The 18809-nt window shown below is 39.9% G+C and overlaps 1 protein-coding gene across 10 annotated transcripts in view; it reads left to right on the forward strand.

Annotated features, from left to right (window-relative positions):
* Positions 1-18809, forward strand: part of PRKAG2 (protein kinase AMP-activated non-catalytic subunit gamma 2) — a 642927-nt gene that overhangs the window by 602626 nt on the left and 21492 nt on the right. For all 10 annotated transcript variants that reach the window (XM_033931676.1, XM_033931673.1, XM_033931675.1 and 7 more), the window contains 2 exons: positions 6235-6272; positions 17606-17752. In XM_033931676.1, coding sequence (XP_033787567.1) covers positions 6235-6272; positions 17606-17752 — 185 coding nt within the window. The remainder of the gene's footprint in view (positions 1-6234; positions 6273-17605; positions 17753-18809) is intronic.

Genomic DNA, 18809 nt, shown 5'->3' on the forward strand with positions numbered 1-18809 from the left:
AGCGCATTCCAAGTATCCACGATCCTTTGGGTGAAAAAAAACTTCCTTGCATTTGTTTTGAACCTATCTCCCTTCAGTTTCTCCGAATGCCCCCTCGTACTTGTTGTCCCCTTCAGTCTGAAGAATCTGTCCCTATCCACCCTCTCTATGCCCCTCATGATCTTGAAGGTCTCTATCATATCTCCCCTGAGCCTCCTTTTTTCCAGAGAGAAGAGCCCCAGTCTATCCAACCTCTCGGCGTATGGGCAGTGTTCCAGCCCTTTTACCAGTTTCGTTGCTCTCCTTTGGACTCTCTCAAGTACCGCCATGTCCTTCTTGAGGTGTGGCGACCAATACTGAACGCAGTATTCCAGATGTGGACGCACCATCGCTCGATACAATGGCATGATGACTTCCCGCGTCCTGGTTGTTATGCCCCTCTTTATGATGCCCAGCATCCTGTTGGCTTTTTTCGAGGCTGCTGCGCACTGTGCAGATGGCTTCAGTGATGCATCCACCAGCACACCCAAGTCTCTCTCAAGTCTGCTGTCTCCCAACAATGCCCCCCCCCCCCAATTTGTAGTTGAACAACGGGTTCTTTTTCCCTATATGCATGACTTTGCATTTTTCCACGTTAAAGCGCATTTGCCATTTGTTTGCCCAGTCTTCCAGCTTGTCCAGGTCCCTTTGCAGGTCCTCACACTCCTCCCTGGACCTAACTCTACCGCACAGTTTGGTATCGTCTGCAAATTTTATAACCTCGCACTTTGCCTCCTTTTCCAGGTCATTGATAAATATGTTGAAGAGTAACGGCCCCAGCACCGATCCCTGTGGCAGGGGCCGTTACTCTTCAACATATTTATCAATGACCTGGAAAAGGAGGCAAAGTGCGAGGTTATAAACTTTGCAGATGATACCAAACTGTGCGGTAGAGTTAGGTCCAGGGAGGAGTGTGAGGACCTGCAAAGGGACCTGGACAAGCTGGAAGACTGGGCAAACAAATGGCAAATGCGCTTTAACGTGGAAAAATGCAAAGTCATGCATATAGGGAAAAAGAACCCGTTGTTCAACTACAAATTGGGGGGGGGCATTGTTGGGAGACAGCAGACTTGAGAGTTTTCAGCAACTTTTTAAAAAAGATTTTGCATTATTGCATAATCTCAAGGAACCCAGTAGAGCATTCCAAAACTGTGGGCCAGCCACTGAAATAGCTGAAGACCATGTTTTCATATAATGTATCTCCTTCACTGATTCAATAGACCAGTGTTTCTCAACTTTTTCAAGCCAAGTACCTCCTAAGCCTAACAAATACCAACCAAATACCCCCATCCAAACTTCAGCCCGACTCCGCCCCCATAATAATAATACTAATTGTAATGCAAATTCTTGCATCCAGTTTTCATATACACACAATATAATTTTATTAATACATAATGGTAACCACAAAATTAAAAAAAACACAAAGCACACTGTACGCAGAGAAAATGTTAATTATTTATATTTGGGTTTTTTCAGAGGTCAAGGCAGATGACTAAAATATGCAATGTCACCTCAGTAACAACTATAGAAAAATAGACAAATATAGTGCAAAATGTAGACAGCAGACATAAATTATCAAAACTGACACTTATTTTTCCTACCTTTGTTTTCTTCCTCTTTCTCTGTCTCTTTCTTTTTCTTTCTTTCTCTCGCTCTTTCTTTTTCTCTTTCCTTTTCTCTCTTTTTCTTTCTTTCTTTCTCTTTCTATCTTCTTTCCTTTCTTTCTCTTTCTATCTTTCTTCTTTCCTTTCTTTCTCTTTCTATCTTTCTTCTTTCTCTTTCTATCTTTCTTCTTTCTTTCTCTTTCTATCTTTCTTCTTTCCTTTCTTTCTCTTTCTATCTTTCTTCTTTCCTTTCTTTCTCTTTCTATCTTTCTTCTTTTCTTTCCTTTCTTTCTCTTTCTATCTTTCTTCTTTTCTTTCCTTTCTTTCTCTTTCTATCTTTCTTCTTTTCTTTCTTTCTCTTTCTATCTTTCTTCTTTCCTTTCTTTCTCTTTCTATCTTTCTTCTTTCCTTTCTTTCTCTTTCTATCTTTCTTCTTTTCTTTCCTTTCTGTCTCTTTCTATCTTTCTCTCTTTCTCTTTCTGTCTCTTTCTATCTTTCTCTCTTTCTCTTTCTGTCTCTTTCTCTCTTTCTCTTTCTGTCTCTTTCTTTCTTTCTCTAGACCCAGCAATTGTCCCTCTTTCCCTATGTCCCCCTCACTGCCGTCCAGCCTTTGTCCCACCCCTAAAGCTGCACTGAACACTGCCTGCCCCCCACCCCAAGCTGACACGCCACCGATTCCTCCTCCCCTCCGGTCCACTCCCGTCCACCTTGCCACCTGCTCCATTTAATTACCTCCCTGCTCTGAGCCGCGAGAACATGTCGCGATTGGCTGGCACGGACCTTCTCTCCCCAGTAATCTCATCTGTGGAAGAATTGACAGTTTCACATCTATCAGCTGTACCGCCTGTACTTGTAATAACTGTTTGTTTATTTATTTATTTAATTAAAACATTTATAACCCGCATATCTGAAATCTTTGCGAGTAACAGCATTACATACATAATTAATACAAGACCTAACAAGTCATAAAATAATAACATATAGCTGTGAACCCATGACTTAAAATAAATAAAGAAAAGATAATGTCTAAGCTACTAACTGCCCAGATTTGGGAAGGCCATTCTGGGAAAAAAATAAATTTTAAAACTTTTACAAAAAGCCAGGAAGTTAGTAGTTAAACCTCAGTTTTTTGCAAATTGAGAAGCGTATTATTCTCATTCATCCAGTCGTAAATCTTTACCATAGAATCTGTCAATTCTTTTTTGTACCACGTACTCAATCCTTGTCTGGACTGGGAAGTAAAACTGTATATCATCTGCATAAATGCAATAATATACATCAAGATTCTTTAATACTTGCCCCAGTGATGCTATATAGATCTTAAATAATAGGCCAATAAAGCGGACCCCTGTAGTACTCCTCATTAACATCACTGAGGATAATGTATTGCCACTCTTTACCACAAATTTCTGATCACTGAAGAAAGACTGAAACCATTTCAACACTATACCTCCTATTTACAGCAGGATTTTCAAATCTACTGTGCCAAAGGCAGCTTACACATCCAATGACATCATACAAAATGTTTTCTCCATATCTATGCCTCGCTAGAGCAGATCCAAAGTTGATATCATTAATATCTCAAATCCCACGTCCATTTCTAAACTCATGCTGATATTTAATCAATTCTTTTTTTTCTGCAATACCCTTAACACCACTTGTTCATTAATTTTAGACACCACTGGCATTATTGAAATTGGTCTATAATTACCTAAATTTTCTGAATCTAAATTTTGTTTTTTCAGTAGTGGTTTCACAGTTGCAATCTTACAACTATCGGGGGCAATTCTAGTTTGAAGAGATTTATTAACAGTTTTTGTTAACATAGAAATCCCTTCACAAGCACTTATGGAACAAGTTTCAAATATTGATCGTGTTGGGGTTAGTTGCCATACTACAGATTTTACCTCTTCAGTCACCTCTTTAGAATTCACCCACCCATCCACATCATTTAAAAATTCATCCATCATGCATTCATCATCTGTTCCAAATAATTTCTCCATATTCTCATTCATATATCTTACATAATCATCAGATTCCAAGCCTTCTGCATCTGTTCCATTGTAACATTTAATTAAAAATTGTACCATATGAAATAATTTCTTTGTATTATGCATTGCCATATGGATCTTATTTTTAAGAACTTATTCCTCTCTTCAACACATATCCAGATATATTCCTTCAGTTTAATTTGGTAATTCTCACAATCATCAAAATCACCAGTTTTCTTCCATTCCCTTTCACTCTGTTGAAATTCCTGCCTCATCTGTCTAAGGAGCGCAGTTATCCATGGCTTAGGTTTATACTCTGGTTTAACCATGATGTGTCTTTCTGGTGCAACCACATCTAATGATTTTTGCAAAGCCAAATCCCATCCTAATATCATATCCTCTTAAAGGAGGCGGAGGAGGTGAGCAGCTGCTCCAGGAACATGGATCTTACTTGGTGGTCTAGCGGAGACACGGGGCAGGAGCGATCTTCCTACATTCCTGCCCCGTGCAGAGCCACGCTGTGAGTTCCCGTGGTCTCACGAGATTACAATAGGAACTCCCTGTTGTAGTCTCGTGAGACCACAGGAACTCCCGCAAATAGGGAGGGAGAAGTGTAAATTTTTTTTAAAATAAATACTGTGCAATTTATATAACCCTTCTCATTTCCATAAGATCCTGGTATACCATATTCAGTGTTCATTCCTAATTAACTATTTGGTTGCCCAATGAAAGAAAGATTTGTTTGGCATAATTTGCCTCTGATGAATTCATGCTGTTGGATTCAGAGCACTCTAGTACCATTTCCTTTAATAGTGGCACCATTATGGCAGACTAGCTTGTCGTTATCAGCTTCCTATTTGTTTTTGGATTTATGAAGAGGATTGACTACTATCTTTCTTGAGACCTCATGACTATAATCCCTACGCCATATCACTTCCATTATTGCGTAACTGTGCATTTATATTTGTATAGTAGACCAAAGTAATTTAAATTCTGAATACCATCATTCTGCATAAACAACATCAAACACATGAAAAATTAGTGCAAAGGGCTGATTTATAAATGCTTATACAAATGACTCACTGAGAAAACGTAACACAAGCTCTGTTAAGGATTTATTAGTCTTGGTGAAAATAGAAGCTTTGTGAATTGTGATAAACTTGTATTGTGGTACTCCTGTACACAGAATAAAAGGCAGCCCAGTATCTAAGGGGATAACTGTATAAAATTGGCACTGACATTTACATACCTATAACACATCTAAATGTTTAGAATGAAAGGCATAGTTGCACTTTTGGCTTACACATGTAAGTGTTATTCTATAGATATTCACATATGGCCAATAGCACATATTTTGTTGGTAGGTATATATCTGGGTGAGTTCTGGATGGAGCATGGGCAGGGTGCACATTTATATACATAACTTGTAGAATACATGTAACGGCTTTTTGGCTGAAATATCTTTTCATGTCTAACCACATACTGTACATGCATATATATTACCCAGTTACACTAGTATTCTATTAAGGAAAGTAGACACAGGCTTGCACCAGCTACAATAGATGCATAGCACTGTGGGTCTAGGATGTTTCATTGTGGCTGTTTCAGCATAATGAATTAGCAGTGATAAATTGTCCAATTTCAGTGTTTGGGGAGGTGAAGCCCCCCCCTTCAAAAAATGTCAACATTTTGGGAGGGTGATACCTCCACCCCCAAATTATGCTCTCTCCCTCTCCTCCCTGTTCACGATCCTTCACTTCTGCGGTGGCTGGTGGGGAGCCTGGGCACTGGAGGGAGAAGATGTGTCACTGTGCCCACCCTCTGCCGCCGGAGCTGCTATGTCGAATCCGAGACCAGGCCCTGGGGTGATCAGCTGCTGGAGCTTCTGCGTCTGTTTTTTTGGCTGCCCTCTGCAGGTTCCATGAAACCCAGCCTCCCCATAATGGGACGATTCATCACAGCCACACTGAAACGTCCTGCGATGAAACAACCACGATGAATCGTCCCATTCCGTAGCACCGTTCCCTCTAAGCTGAGATGGAGTACTCCAACTGTACTGCTACCAGTTGGGTGCTGTGTTTCAATATTTTGTTTTCAGTTGCTTAGGGCAGACAGTTTCCCTGGAGTCCTGCAGAGCTTGCTTGTCTCTCACTATTGAACATGGGATAGTAAAACAGCACCACTCGCTGGCAGGACTGTAGGTGGAGGACTCTTGCTCAGCTTAGAGGGAACAGTGATTCAGAGTGCTGTGGCAAGACTAAGAGAAGGGTCTAAGTAACATGAACATATCATACCATTTTTGCCAAAATATTATACTCTTCCAAGAATTACTAGGATTAAAAATATTTATATTTAGGAAATATTGTTTCAGTACGCATTCTGTTAAGCTGCAGAGCTTGTTGCCAGAGGATGAAGTCAGGGCTGATTATAATAGGGTTGAGATAAGGTATCTAGAGAGCAGGTTCATTAACAAATACTAGACAGGTGGACAATGGGGTTCTTCTTTGTCGGAGACAGGAGGCTGGGCTTCATGGACTATTGGTCTGACCCAGCATGATAATTATGTTGTAAATTTTGTCCTTGTAAAAAATCTGTATTAACATGCATATTTCTTTTTTTAGGAAAAGTTGTAGATATTTATTCCAAATTTGATGTAATAGTAAGTATAATCTTTTTTTTTTTTTTTTTTTTTTTTTACACATTAAGCAATGATTATTTTTTCCAAAATACATGTTCTTGTCAATTAGGTGTTCACTAGTAGGTTGCACATTTTTTTTCAACTTACAATATTCTACCTTTGCTTCTGCCATTTAATGTGTAATGCATGCTAGTGCACAGGGATAATGCAAAGAAGGCATCCAGAAATCATGTCCATGTAGGGAGGGAGACTAGAGTAGTACGAACTGGTTTAATAAGCTGAGGTTTCATAATAATCTGTATTATACAGTGATCACCACTGCATATGTTGTCTTTACCCAAGGTATGCCAGTAAATTCACAGAGTTCATGAAAACCACTTCTGTTCTGAATGCCAAATGAGCCTAGTATGAGTATAATATGTGCAATAAAAAAACAATCATTTGTTTCAGTATATCTGCTAATAATTTTTGTAAGTCCTATATACAGCTTTGGTTTTATCAGTTGTGAGCCCTATAGGGACAAGGGAAACACCTAGTGTGACTCACCGTGAACTACAGCTGAAAAAGGTGTGAGCAAAATCCAAAGAAATATAATTTTCGGAGGATGATCAAGATGTATAGCCACAACGAGGGAGTCGTGAGGGCAGGATGTCAAGAGATCAGCCAAGGGTGTATTGCTCAAAAAAGTCACTTTGAGTCTATTGTGCCATTGTGGCATATCCATCAATAAGGTGGCTTTTTTGAACAATACACCCTTGGCTGATCTCTTGACATCATGCCCTCACGACTCCCTCGTTGTATGCTTTCATCTCGTCGTTGAGGCCTGTCCCTGGCTTTCGATTCAGTGTCAGGATGTATAGCCCCCTTATATGGGTGATATCTAATGGAGCTTGGGTCAAAGCAATGACATCACAGGTTTCCAAAGCTTTCTGGTATGTTCTACTGAACATTAACAAGACATCTCACTTCTTGGCATTTATACAGAGGCCTTCCCTCCTCCCCCCCCACACAAACCCAATGATCATGTTCACAGTGTGTCTAATTTCCCAGATCACTTTGATTTTATCATAAGAGATACTAGAAATAAACTAAATGATTAAAAATCCTGGCAAGGCAGCACAAATATGTTTTTGGAACATGATTGTTAGTGACCAGTATATAAACATGGCCAGGTCAGTATTCAGCTGCAACAGTTGTCGTCTTAAACAGCAGCTACTGCAGCTAAAAACTATTGGGATATTCAGCCCTATTAGCCAAATAGTGGCTGGTAAGGATTATCTGGATAACACAGCACCGAAACTTACTGTATTTGAATCGCAGCAATATTCAATCCATTATCTGGATAACTCATCCAGATAGCAGACTGAATATCACTACCCTGGCTCTTCTCGAGCACTTGATAATAATCAGAAGTACTATCTGGGTAATGCCTCCAAATATCCCAGTCAGTGGCATTTATCCAGATAGCAGGAGGTGATGTCTGGATAAGTGCTTTTGAATATTGACCCGAGAAAATACATGCCAACAGATGTCAGATCTGCTGTATGATAGGTGGGTGTGAAATATTCATGTGATTGACTTATTTTCTGCAAGTATTTTGTGGGCTGTTTATAATAAAAGCACCCCAAAGCCTATATCCATTAAGACTATGAAGGCAAAGGCAAGAAAACAATGAAATATGTAATGGCATACAAAAATTCTGCTGATGATAAAGTATGGTCGCATGTTTTATTTCTATAAATTATTTTGGATAAGATTTCTGGAAGTTTGCATATCAGATAAATTAATCTCCCTCAGCCACAATCATTTAAGTATTCACATATGCTTCAATAAAGGAAGAGCAATGCATGTGACAGATGGGTACAGTGGATACAGCTTTGACTATGGCAGGGATAGGCAATTCCGGTCATCGAGAGCCGGAGCCAGGTTAGGTTTTCAGGATAACCACAATAAATATGCATGAGATAGATTTGCATCACAAGGAGGCAGTGCATGCAAATCCATCTCATGCATATTCATTGTGGATATCCTGAAAATCTGACCTGGCTCCGGCTTTCGAGGACCAGAATTGCCTACCCCTGCACTATGGGAAAACAGATCATAAATATAATTCAGAAGGGTTATGCACAACTTCGTACACTGTATAGACTAAAACAATTATTGACGCCATATGACTTGAGAACAGTAGTTTAATGCTTGATCCTTTCCCAGGCTGGATTATTGTAATTTTCTGTTTTGAGGATTAACTAAAGCAAAATGGAAAGCCCTACAGGGATTAATGAATTCAGCAGTTAGATTGATTAGTGGTGCTACATGGACCCGTGTCTCTCTGGAATAAGCTGTCAGGACATATAAGATTATGTACTGATCGTTATAGTTTTAAGAAACTGTTAAAAACTAAGCTGTTTGTGGATGCTTATTTGTAGAGCGGTGGGAGGGTCGTCGGGGTTCTGCGTGGGGATGGGAGGGAGGGAAAGATGCTGTGCAAGGGGATGAGTGAGAGAGAAGGAAAGCTGCTGCACATGGGGGGGGGGGGGGGAGAAAGCACTGCCACCGGTGAATCGGGCAGCACTATTGTCAGGAGGGATGGAGTAAGGGAGTGTCGGGGACATTCAGGAGGGGCTTCAGGGAGCCTATCTAAGTAAGGCTTATATTAGGACCTACCCCAAAAATCATGCTAGGGCTTATTTTCATGGTAGATCTTATTTTCGGGAAAACACAATAGTCATGATCCTGGCAACTAGGGAGTTCCAATGTGAGAATATAACGTATGTAAGAATATAACATCTGCTTGTCTTTGGAAAAAACTAAGATACTTACCTGTAGCAGGTGTTCTTCGAGGACAGCAGGCATATATTCTCACATCCTGCCCACCCTCTCTAGTTGGCTTCTTAGCTTTTTTTTTTTTACTGTACTGATGGTCCTGCACGTCGACATATGGTGGGAAAGCACCTGCATGTGTGCTGTGTAGGCACTGCCTCAAAGATTTAAAGTGATAGTATACTTGGCAATGTCCACACTGGGTTCATAAATGTAATCCACATATGAGAATATATTTCTGCTGTCCTCGGAGACCATCTGCTACAGGTAAGTATCTTTGTTATATGAGTGTATGAATTATTTTCCCTTTATTTGATAAATGATCTAATAAAGAGAGGATAATACTTGAAAGCTAGTGATATGTATGTTAAGTTAATCTAATAAGATACGACTTACAATTTGTTGGATACTTATGTCTATTAGGGTGGTCCAAAAAAAATCAAGTTCATGGGACATGACCTCCATAAGATGTGCCCTCTGATTACCCAATCCCCTGCTTATCTTAATTTCAGGAAATTATTGAAAACTTACCTATTTGATAAGCAAAAATGTTAACTTTCTTAACAGCATATTAATGATCTATTTTATCTAGCAATTTGTATTTTAATTTAACTGTTTTTTACTTATGTTTTATTTAAAGTAGTAATGTTTTCTGTATTGTATTTTTTCACTGAAATGTCTCAGTTTCTCTTGCTGTGAACTGCCCAGAACTACAGGTAGGGCAGTATACAAGAAAATACATTATTATTATTATTATTATTATATGTCTGGCCACTGTTAACTGTGCCAAATTATAAGCCTTTTGGTGGACATTTAGAGGGCGCTGAACAATTTTTAATTAAAACATAAAATGCAAGTACAGAATTTATATTAATTTTTCATCTCAACCTGAATTGTGAGTAAATGCACATGGAAAGAAAGTTAAAATATACTTTTACTTATAGCTGAAAATAGGCTTGTTGGCCTAATGATTTATTATGTAATGTTCAGTGATGACTGGTAATTAATGTAATCATTCCATAGTAAATACAAAATGTACATTCAGTCAGTATTCATCAGTGTGGCTTTGGGGCAAGTTGGATAGAAAGATTAGGTTCTTACCTTGATATTCTTACTTGTAAATGTGTCTAGTACTCCTGAATGCTGGAGTTATGTCCCTGAACCTGCAAGATGATTGCAGAAGGATGTCTCATATCTTTTCAGCTTCACCTCCTTCCTAGTAGGCTGGCCCATGCTCCTTCAGTTTGCACCAAAGGAACCAAGAACTGCTATAATAGGAAACATAAGAAGGAGGGGTATGGGGAATCTCCCCGACAACACGCTTCTGTTCTGCTCTGTAAGAACTATAACATTCAAAGTTAATAAAACCCAAGACACAACCTGTATGCAACCAGCACTAACATCTGTGGAGCTCGTAGCCACTTAAATGCCTGTAACCAGGCAAAAAATAGTTTTTGTTTTTCATATTAAAGCTTACCTTAGATGACTGGCAGAATATTTCACCAGTTCCAGATTTACTACTACTACTATTTAGCACTTCTATAGCACTGAAAAGTGTACGCAGCGCAGTACATTTTGACATTTAATAGACTATCCCTGCTCAGAAGAGCTTAGTCTTATCTTGGACAGACATAACATATAGGGTGGGGATGCAGAACCCAAGGTGAGAGGAGTTAGGCGTTGAAAGCAGCCTCGAAGAGGTGGGCTTTTAACTTGGACTTGAATACTACCAGAGACGGAACCCACTGTAGGGATTCAAGCAGTTTGTCCAGGCCTACAGCCCAGCAAGAAAGACAGGACGCAGTCTAGATTTGGCAGTGGAGGAGAAGGACACAGATATGAGGGACCTACCAACTGAGAGGGGGAACATAGGTAGAAACAAGTGAAGAAAGTTAATGAGGGGCTGCTGAGTGAATGCATTTGTAGGTCAGTAAGAGGAGTTTGAATTGTAATCGGAAATGGATGGGGAGCCAATGAAGTGACTTTAGGAGAGGTATAACGTGAGTATAGTGGCTCTCACGGAATATGAGTCGTGCAGCTAAATTCTGAATGGATTGAAGGGGAGAAAGATGGCTAAGTGGAAGACCTAAGAGTAGCAAGTTGAATAATCTAAGCATGAGTTGATAAGGACACGGATAATGGTTTTGGTAGTGTGCTCGGAGAGAAGGGGTCGTGTTTTGGTAATTTAGAGGAAGAAGTGGCAGGTCTTAGCGGTATGTTGCATCTGGGCAGAGAAGGAGGGAGAGGGTTCAAACCCCACGCTGCTCCTTGTGATCCTGGGCAAGTCACTTAATCCTCCATGGCCCCAGGTACGTTAGATAGATTGTGAGCCCACCGGGACAGATAGGGAAAATGCTTGAGTACCTGATTGTAAAACCGCTTAGATAACCTTGATAGGCGGTATATAAAATCCTAATAAAACTTAAAAAAAAAAAAAACTTAAAAAAAGATGACTTTGAGATTGTGAGCAGACAAGACAGATAGGATGAAAGTGGGAAGGTTGGCTTTTGCGGGAAGATGAGCAGCTCCAGAAAGCAGATGAAACTGACCAATAGGGTGGGGGCTTCAGGACTACAAGACACATTTACAAGAAAGAAGATTGAGGAAAGAACCTAATCTTTCTTTCTAGTGCAACACTAGGAACATACAAAAGCAGTTCCCTGAATTTAGGATGGGACAACTGAGCCTGTCTTCAACAAGGAGGACCCAAAAGTGGCATCCTTCCTGGCTGCCACATCCACTCTATAAAACTTTATTAAAGTACGAAGAGTGGACCATGTATCTGCCCTACAGATCTCCTCAGGAGAAACTGTCTGAGCTTTTGCCTATGACAAAGCCATGCTTCTGGTGGAATGTGCCCTCAAAGAGATTGGTGGCAGTGTACCAAAGATAATATATGCAGACAAAATTGCCAGTTTAATCCCTATAGATAATGAGGCCTTAGACGCTGTCTTTCTTCATTTGGCCTGGCTGGTGAGCACAAAGTGGTGATCTGAGACATGAAAGTCATTGCCAACCTCCAGATAACGAAGAAGAGCTCTAGGGACGCCCAGTAGTTTCAATACTTTGTCCTTTTTCTCTGACCCCGTGGGATGAAACGTGGACAAAAGGACTTTTGATTGATTTGGAAAGCCAAAACCACCTTTGGCAGAAGAGGATGGGACTATGAGTAAAGAAATCCCTGCTTCTGTAATTTCAAGGAACGGCTCCTTGTCAAGACCCTTCTCACCGAAGCAATTGCCACCAAGAACAGTAAACTCCAGTAGGAAAGCCTCCTACAAAGGCTCATATGGAGCCTTGTTGAGCCCTTCAATGACCAGATTAAGATTTCAGGAGGGGAAGTATAGCTTCAGTGGATGATGCAACTGAAGAGCCCCCTTTAGGAACCTTGTCATATCGGAGTGAGAGACCAAAGAAACTTTCTCCCCTCAAGCTCTGAAGCATGAAAGACCTGCTATCTGTACATTCAGAGAACCAACCACAAGGCCCTTCTCAAGTCCTGCTTGAAAAAGTGCTAGGACCACTGATATCGGAGCTCTTAACAGCAACTATTTTGTCCTTGGCACACCAGTGTCAAAACATCTTCCAGGCCTTAGCATAGGCCACAACTGTTGAAGGCTTCTTTGCTCTAAGAAGAGTAGTGATGACTACCCCTGAATAACCTTTCCTTACTAAGGCTTGCCCACTCAAGAGCCATGCCAAAAACCCATAGTTTTCCGGATTCTCTATGAGAACTGGACCTTGAGATAGAATCTTCTTTTACTGGATTGCAGGGATCTTCTTGTCCTTCTGCAGGTGAACCAAGTCTGCATACCATGACATGTGGGCCAAATCTGGCAACACCAGAACTACCAAACCCAAATGATTTGCAATTCAGTGATTGACTTGACTTATAGGCCCAGGGGAAAATGCATACAAAAGTTCTTTCTCCAGCTAAAGTTGGTCTCTGTGCTTCTGGATTTGATTCTTTGGCTGTAAAAGCTATCCACTTTTTTGTTGGTTTATGGCTGATGCTATCAGATCCATCAGAGAGCATCCCCACCTCCAAAAAATGCACCTATGAGGACAGCAACCACTCCCTTAGGTCCAATGTCTGCCAGCTGAGATAGTTGGCTTGAACATTTTTCACTCCTGCTACATGAGCTTCAGAGATCGCCTTCAAGTAGGCTTCTACACATCGAGGCAGTTGAACCTCTAGGTGCAACAGAACACTTCTTGTGCCTCCTTGCCGATTGATGTAAACATCCACTGTCGCATTGTTCAAAAAGACTTGGACTGCCTTGCCTTCCAGGGATGATGTCATTGTCTGCAGCCACCGGGTGGACTGCTCAAAGCTCTAGTTGATTTACTGACCATTTTTTCTGTGAGAGAAACCAACAGCCCTTTACAGGATGCCCATTGCAATGACCACCCCATCCATAAAAGCTGGCATTGGTCGTCAATATCGTCTAGAGATCTATGTGCAGTGGCATGCCCTTCAAGAGGGAAGCTGGCTGAAGCCACCATTTCAAGCTGTTTCACACCTCCGCCTTCCATGGAAGTGGCTGCTGAAGCAAGTCCATTTGAAGAGACCAGCAAAACAGAAGACTCTTGAAAGGCACGCATTTGAGCTTTTGCCCAAGGCACCATCTCTATTGTCGCTACCATTGACTCCAGAACTTGAAGGTAATGCCACGCAGTAGGAGCTGGCCTCTGGTGCTTCATACCAATAGAAGATATAGATGAAAATAAAAGAATCATTTCTTTGATGCCCTGCCTTCTTTGGCAGTAAGAGAATACTGCCACTGGAACAGAAATATCTTAATACTGTAGATGGCCTTCACCATCCACCTTGCATTGTGGAAGACCCCAGGTGCTCAACATTGCTACACTTTATCAGCATTTAGGCAGCTGCCAAGAAAAAATAAATAGAGCAGAAAAAAGGTTCCTTGTAGTCTTCCGTTGGGTGTGATATATTCAAGGATGTTCTGCAGAAAGTTGCAATTTCTTTCTGAAGGACTGATTTATCTGCATCCCCAACCCTATATGATTTATCAAACATCATATGAGTCCTGGTCTATATATGGCAAATTTTGCTAAAATCTTTTGAACAGTACATCTGGTCCTTTACTAACTCCAAATAATTGGGTAATGATGTCTCCGAACACCAGTTCCATCATATGATGACAGGCAAGCCATGCTAACTTGTCCTACTGATGGTTCAATGAAGATGCATGCACCATTCTTCAGGCCTGTATTACTCACAGTGGTATCAAACACCAGTCCCCAGACTCATCTCCAAAAACTCCACTTGTCAAGCACTATATGAGAGGCTTCAGCTTGCTGTTTGCAAGTTCCACAGCCAAATTTTGGAACTCCAAGTAACCTCTTCTCCATTGCCAGTGACGAGTACTGCAATTCATTTGACCATTTCTTTACTTCCAGTAATGTCCAAGAGGAGTTTTCCATCCCAGTGCAGCAATAATGGAGTTTCTGTTTCATCAGGGAATTCATCCTTCAGAGTGGCTGCTCACAGTTCTTGTAACATAAACGTCAGGATGAGCTGCTTGTCAATATCATTTCATTTACATCATGGCCAAGTGCTTTAGGAACAGCACCAATGTCAAATGTGCCACCCCTGTCTGGCAAATAAACATGATCTAATGCTCTGGCAACCTCAGGATGTTCACCGTTGGCATCTGAATTTGAACAACTGTTAGTCAACTTCAACAATATTCTTGGAATCAGATAATCCACTAGTCAGAGGGAGAGAAGCAGCAGTTGGCTTTGTAGAACTCTACTGACAATGACATTTTCTGCCTCTGCTTTTTTTTTTTTTTTTTTTTTAAATCTTTATTGATTTTATTGATGAGAAATTCTGCCTCTGCTTTAACTGCAAACTTATTCTCACTCTTTCTATCCTCCTTTGCAAGTACAATGTCAATGCTGACCAAGCTGCATGATGAAATAACTTGCTTTTGCATGATTAGAAATTGTCCGTCTTTGATTTTCTTTTTTTTCAAATCTTTATTCATTTTTAAAACTCACAATAAGTGTAAAAGAGAATACAATCATTTTATACTTTAACAACACTTAATATATCATCAAATTCTAAATTGCATCAAATATCCCCCCTCCCTCATACCCAACAATTATTCATAAGCATAAGTAATCATAAAATATTCCCACCCCACCCTGGACGTGTATGAACAAAAGGGGGAAAAAAATTAATATTTATTCTATGCAGTAATTTAAATCTTTACAATATCTTGTTAATGGCTCCCAAATAACCTAAAATTTCCCTGCTGCATGGCAATTACCCTTTCCATTTTAAATATATGACACAAAGAATTCCACCAAAAGCTATAATTCAGCCTATCCCAATTTTTCCAATTATTCGTTATCTGTTGTATAGCAACCCCTGTCATAATAAGTAGAAGCTTGTTATTAGAGGATATTTGGCTCTTAGCCCTCATTGACATGCCAAACAATATGGTGTTATAGGATAATGCCAACGGATTATCTAACAAACTTTATTTGACCCCATATTGATTTCCAAAAAGCAAGCATCAATAGACAATAGAATAACAAATGATCTAATGTCCCAACTTCAAGATGACAGTGCCAGCATCTGTTAGATTTAGAGCTATCTAACTTCTGCAAACAAAATGCTCTATGTAACAGAAAAAAACAAGTTTATCTCATAGATGCAGACACTGTACATCTCATCCTCCAAGCCCAAATACGTGGCCATTGAGATGCAGTAATTTGATGCTTGATCTCAGTGCTCTAATTGTCCTGAAAACCAGTTTTTGGTTTCTTATTTAAAAATCCAGATATTAATTTATACCTGATGTCCCAGGAAGTCCACCTGAAAGCATAAGAGTGGCAAACTATACTGATTACTGAGATTTTTCCATTCAGGGAACCCAACCTGAATGGCCTGCTTCAACTGCAACCACCTATAGTTTTGTGATTTATTAAGACCGAATTTGTGTTGCAATTGTGAAAAATCAAGCAGCTTACCATCTGAAATAACATCATCCAATACTTCCAGATGACCTTAAATCCGCCAATTTGAATCTTGGAGTTCAACCAGAGGGACAGTCTTTGATTTTCATTGCAACTAATGCGTCACTGGTAGCATCATCAAAAAGATGGACAAGACATTCTTTTTTAGCTTCTCATATTCATATTAAAGCTTCATCAATATGCACATGCACGAGTCTATTTGCTAACATGGTATTCTTGCACGCTGTCAAATTTCCAAGACCTTGATCATGGCCAGATGAGCCACCACTTTCAAAGCAGCCTTTTTGTCAGTGTATAGGTACATCATCAATCAAAGAGCATCGCCATTGGTTGGAAGATGTAAACTGAACAGTTCATCAGTGCCCTTTCCTAGCAGCCATACTTCAGCACTGCTTCTAGTCGGACATTCTTACAACTTAGTTTTTGTCCTAAAATATGACATCAACTCTGTTTTCAAGTAACTTTCTGCTTTGCAGCAGTACTAAATTGTTGTTACTCAAATAACAATACAAATGTTATTGTCAATAACAGCAGCTTCAAAGAATATCTATTTAGTATCCAGCCAATCAAGTTTCAAGTTTTTATTATTATTTGATGAATCGCTTATTCGATTTACTAAGCGATGTACAACATTCTAAAAAAGAAGTAGGTTACAAAAAAGACTAACGAAATAACATAATTCTTAAAAATAAAAGAAACGTGAATCAAGGGGGAAAGAAGGGAAAAGTTACAAATTTTTTCTTAGAGGGAATAAACAAAGAAGGAGAAAAACAATAGGATGGGGAAAGAGTTAAAACCTGAAGACGTTATGTCATGTCTAAAATTTAAATGTTAAAAGCGTCTTTAAGAAGATAAGATTTTAAGGATTTTTTTAAAGGAAGTAAGGTCTTTTTCATCTTTAATATATTGAGGCAATGAGTTCCACCATTGGGGACCCATTACGGAAAACATATCGTGTCTTCTGGTGCCTACTATTTTCAAGGAAGGGATAGCTAAGAGATTCTGGAAGGTCAACCGGAGAAGTCGAGAGGTATTATGGGGGATTAACATTCTGGTTATGAATTGGGGTTCATTAAAGGTTAATGTTTTAAATACTAATAGTATCACCTTGAAGGTGATACGATGGCTAATTGTAACAGTTTCTAACCACATTACCATGTTGTTATGAATAGCCAGCCATGTTATGAGAATAATGTAGGACCTTGTAGGACCACAAGCAACCTCTACATTTGTCCCAAACTACTTGAAATTTTAATCATATCTTATCTACCTGAGGTAGAACATATTCAGTCTTGTGGAGGCATGTTCTGATAAGGTTCAGTTTTAGTGTACTTATAGACCACCCTAATATCCATGTGGACTAACATCACAGCCCAAATTCTGTGCTTCGTAGTAACACAAATTGTGACTAATTCTTTTAAAATATTTGCTGCTTCTCCTTCACCTAAGATTTTTTTTCCCCTCTGCTTTAGCAGTAAAGTTCTTATGATGAAAATTTATGGATGTAAAATTATTTATTTCAGAATCTTGCTGCTGAGAAGACATATAATAATCTAGATATTACCGTTACCCAGGCCCTTCAACACCGTTCACAGTATTTTGAAGGTGTTGTGAAATGCAGTAAACCAGAAACACTGGAGACCATTGTGAATAGAATAGTAAAAGCTGAGGTAAGAGTCTCATTTTATCCTTAATGATTAATCTTTATTTTCCTGGGGCTGTGACAGACAACTGAACACACTTACTGGTTGACAAGACCAGGTATATAATAGAAGCCAGCTGTGTAGTTAAATCCATATAGAAATATGGACTGGTGCAGCTATCTGGAAAGAAAGATAGAAAGTTCCTAGCAGGATTAAGTCAGATATACATGTAGCATGTTGCTGGGATAGAGCAGCTTTCCCCAAGCTCTTGAAGTAGTGCTGCTGTCTGGAAAAGGCTAAAAGTTCCTTTTTTGTGGTTGACAAGTAGGATTGAATAGGGCACACAAGTTAATGGAATGGAAAAGTTAACTAAGTTCTAAGCTTTCATTACCCTTTTAACGTGCTGCTTCAGCTAATGTTCTGTCCACCTCCTTGTACTACTTAAGAACAACAGTGAACATGTTTGATTAGCTCCCAGTTGGTGCAAAGAGATTCTAGCACTCGGGACGGGTCCAATCTCACAAGGTTAAAGTAGCAGACTTGGAGGAGCTGAGAGGCACATAGAGGAGAGACCTACAGGGATGTTGTTGTTGAGAAGTCCCACCTTCAGTCTGGCAGACTCTATGCTGCCTTGGAGGAGGGAGGTCTCCTAAAAGGAGAGCATCACCCTGGTGAAGTAGGAAATAATCCTGTAGCCAGAAAAGGAATGGAAAACAAAGATGAAAATGTTATAATGCCGTTGTATTGTTCTGTGAGACTGCCGCACCTCGAATATTGTGTGCAATTCTGGTTGCCGTATCTCAAAAAAGATATAGCGGAATTAGATAAGATACAGAGAAAGGTGACATGTACATGTGGTACCCTTTTCCTACCTTGAATAAGGGGAAACTCTTGGGAAGGGAGAAGTAGCTTTAGTCCAGTGGCCTAAGAACCAGGGGTACTGGGTTCATTTCCCACTGCAGCTCCTAGTAACTCTGGGCAAGTCATTTACCCTCCATTACCCCAGGTGCAAAATAAGTACCTGTAAATAACATGTAAAACTGCTTTGATTGTAACCACAGAAAGGCAGTATATCAAATCCCTG

The sequence above is a fragment of the Geotrypetes seraphini genome, chromosome 2 (genome assembly GCF_902459505.1).
Source record: "Geotrypetes seraphini chromosome 2, aGeoSer1.1, whole genome shotgun sequence".
NCBI classification, from domain to species: domain Eukaryota; kingdom Metazoa; phylum Chordata; class Amphibia; order Gymnophiona; family Dermophiidae; genus Geotrypetes; species Geotrypetes seraphini.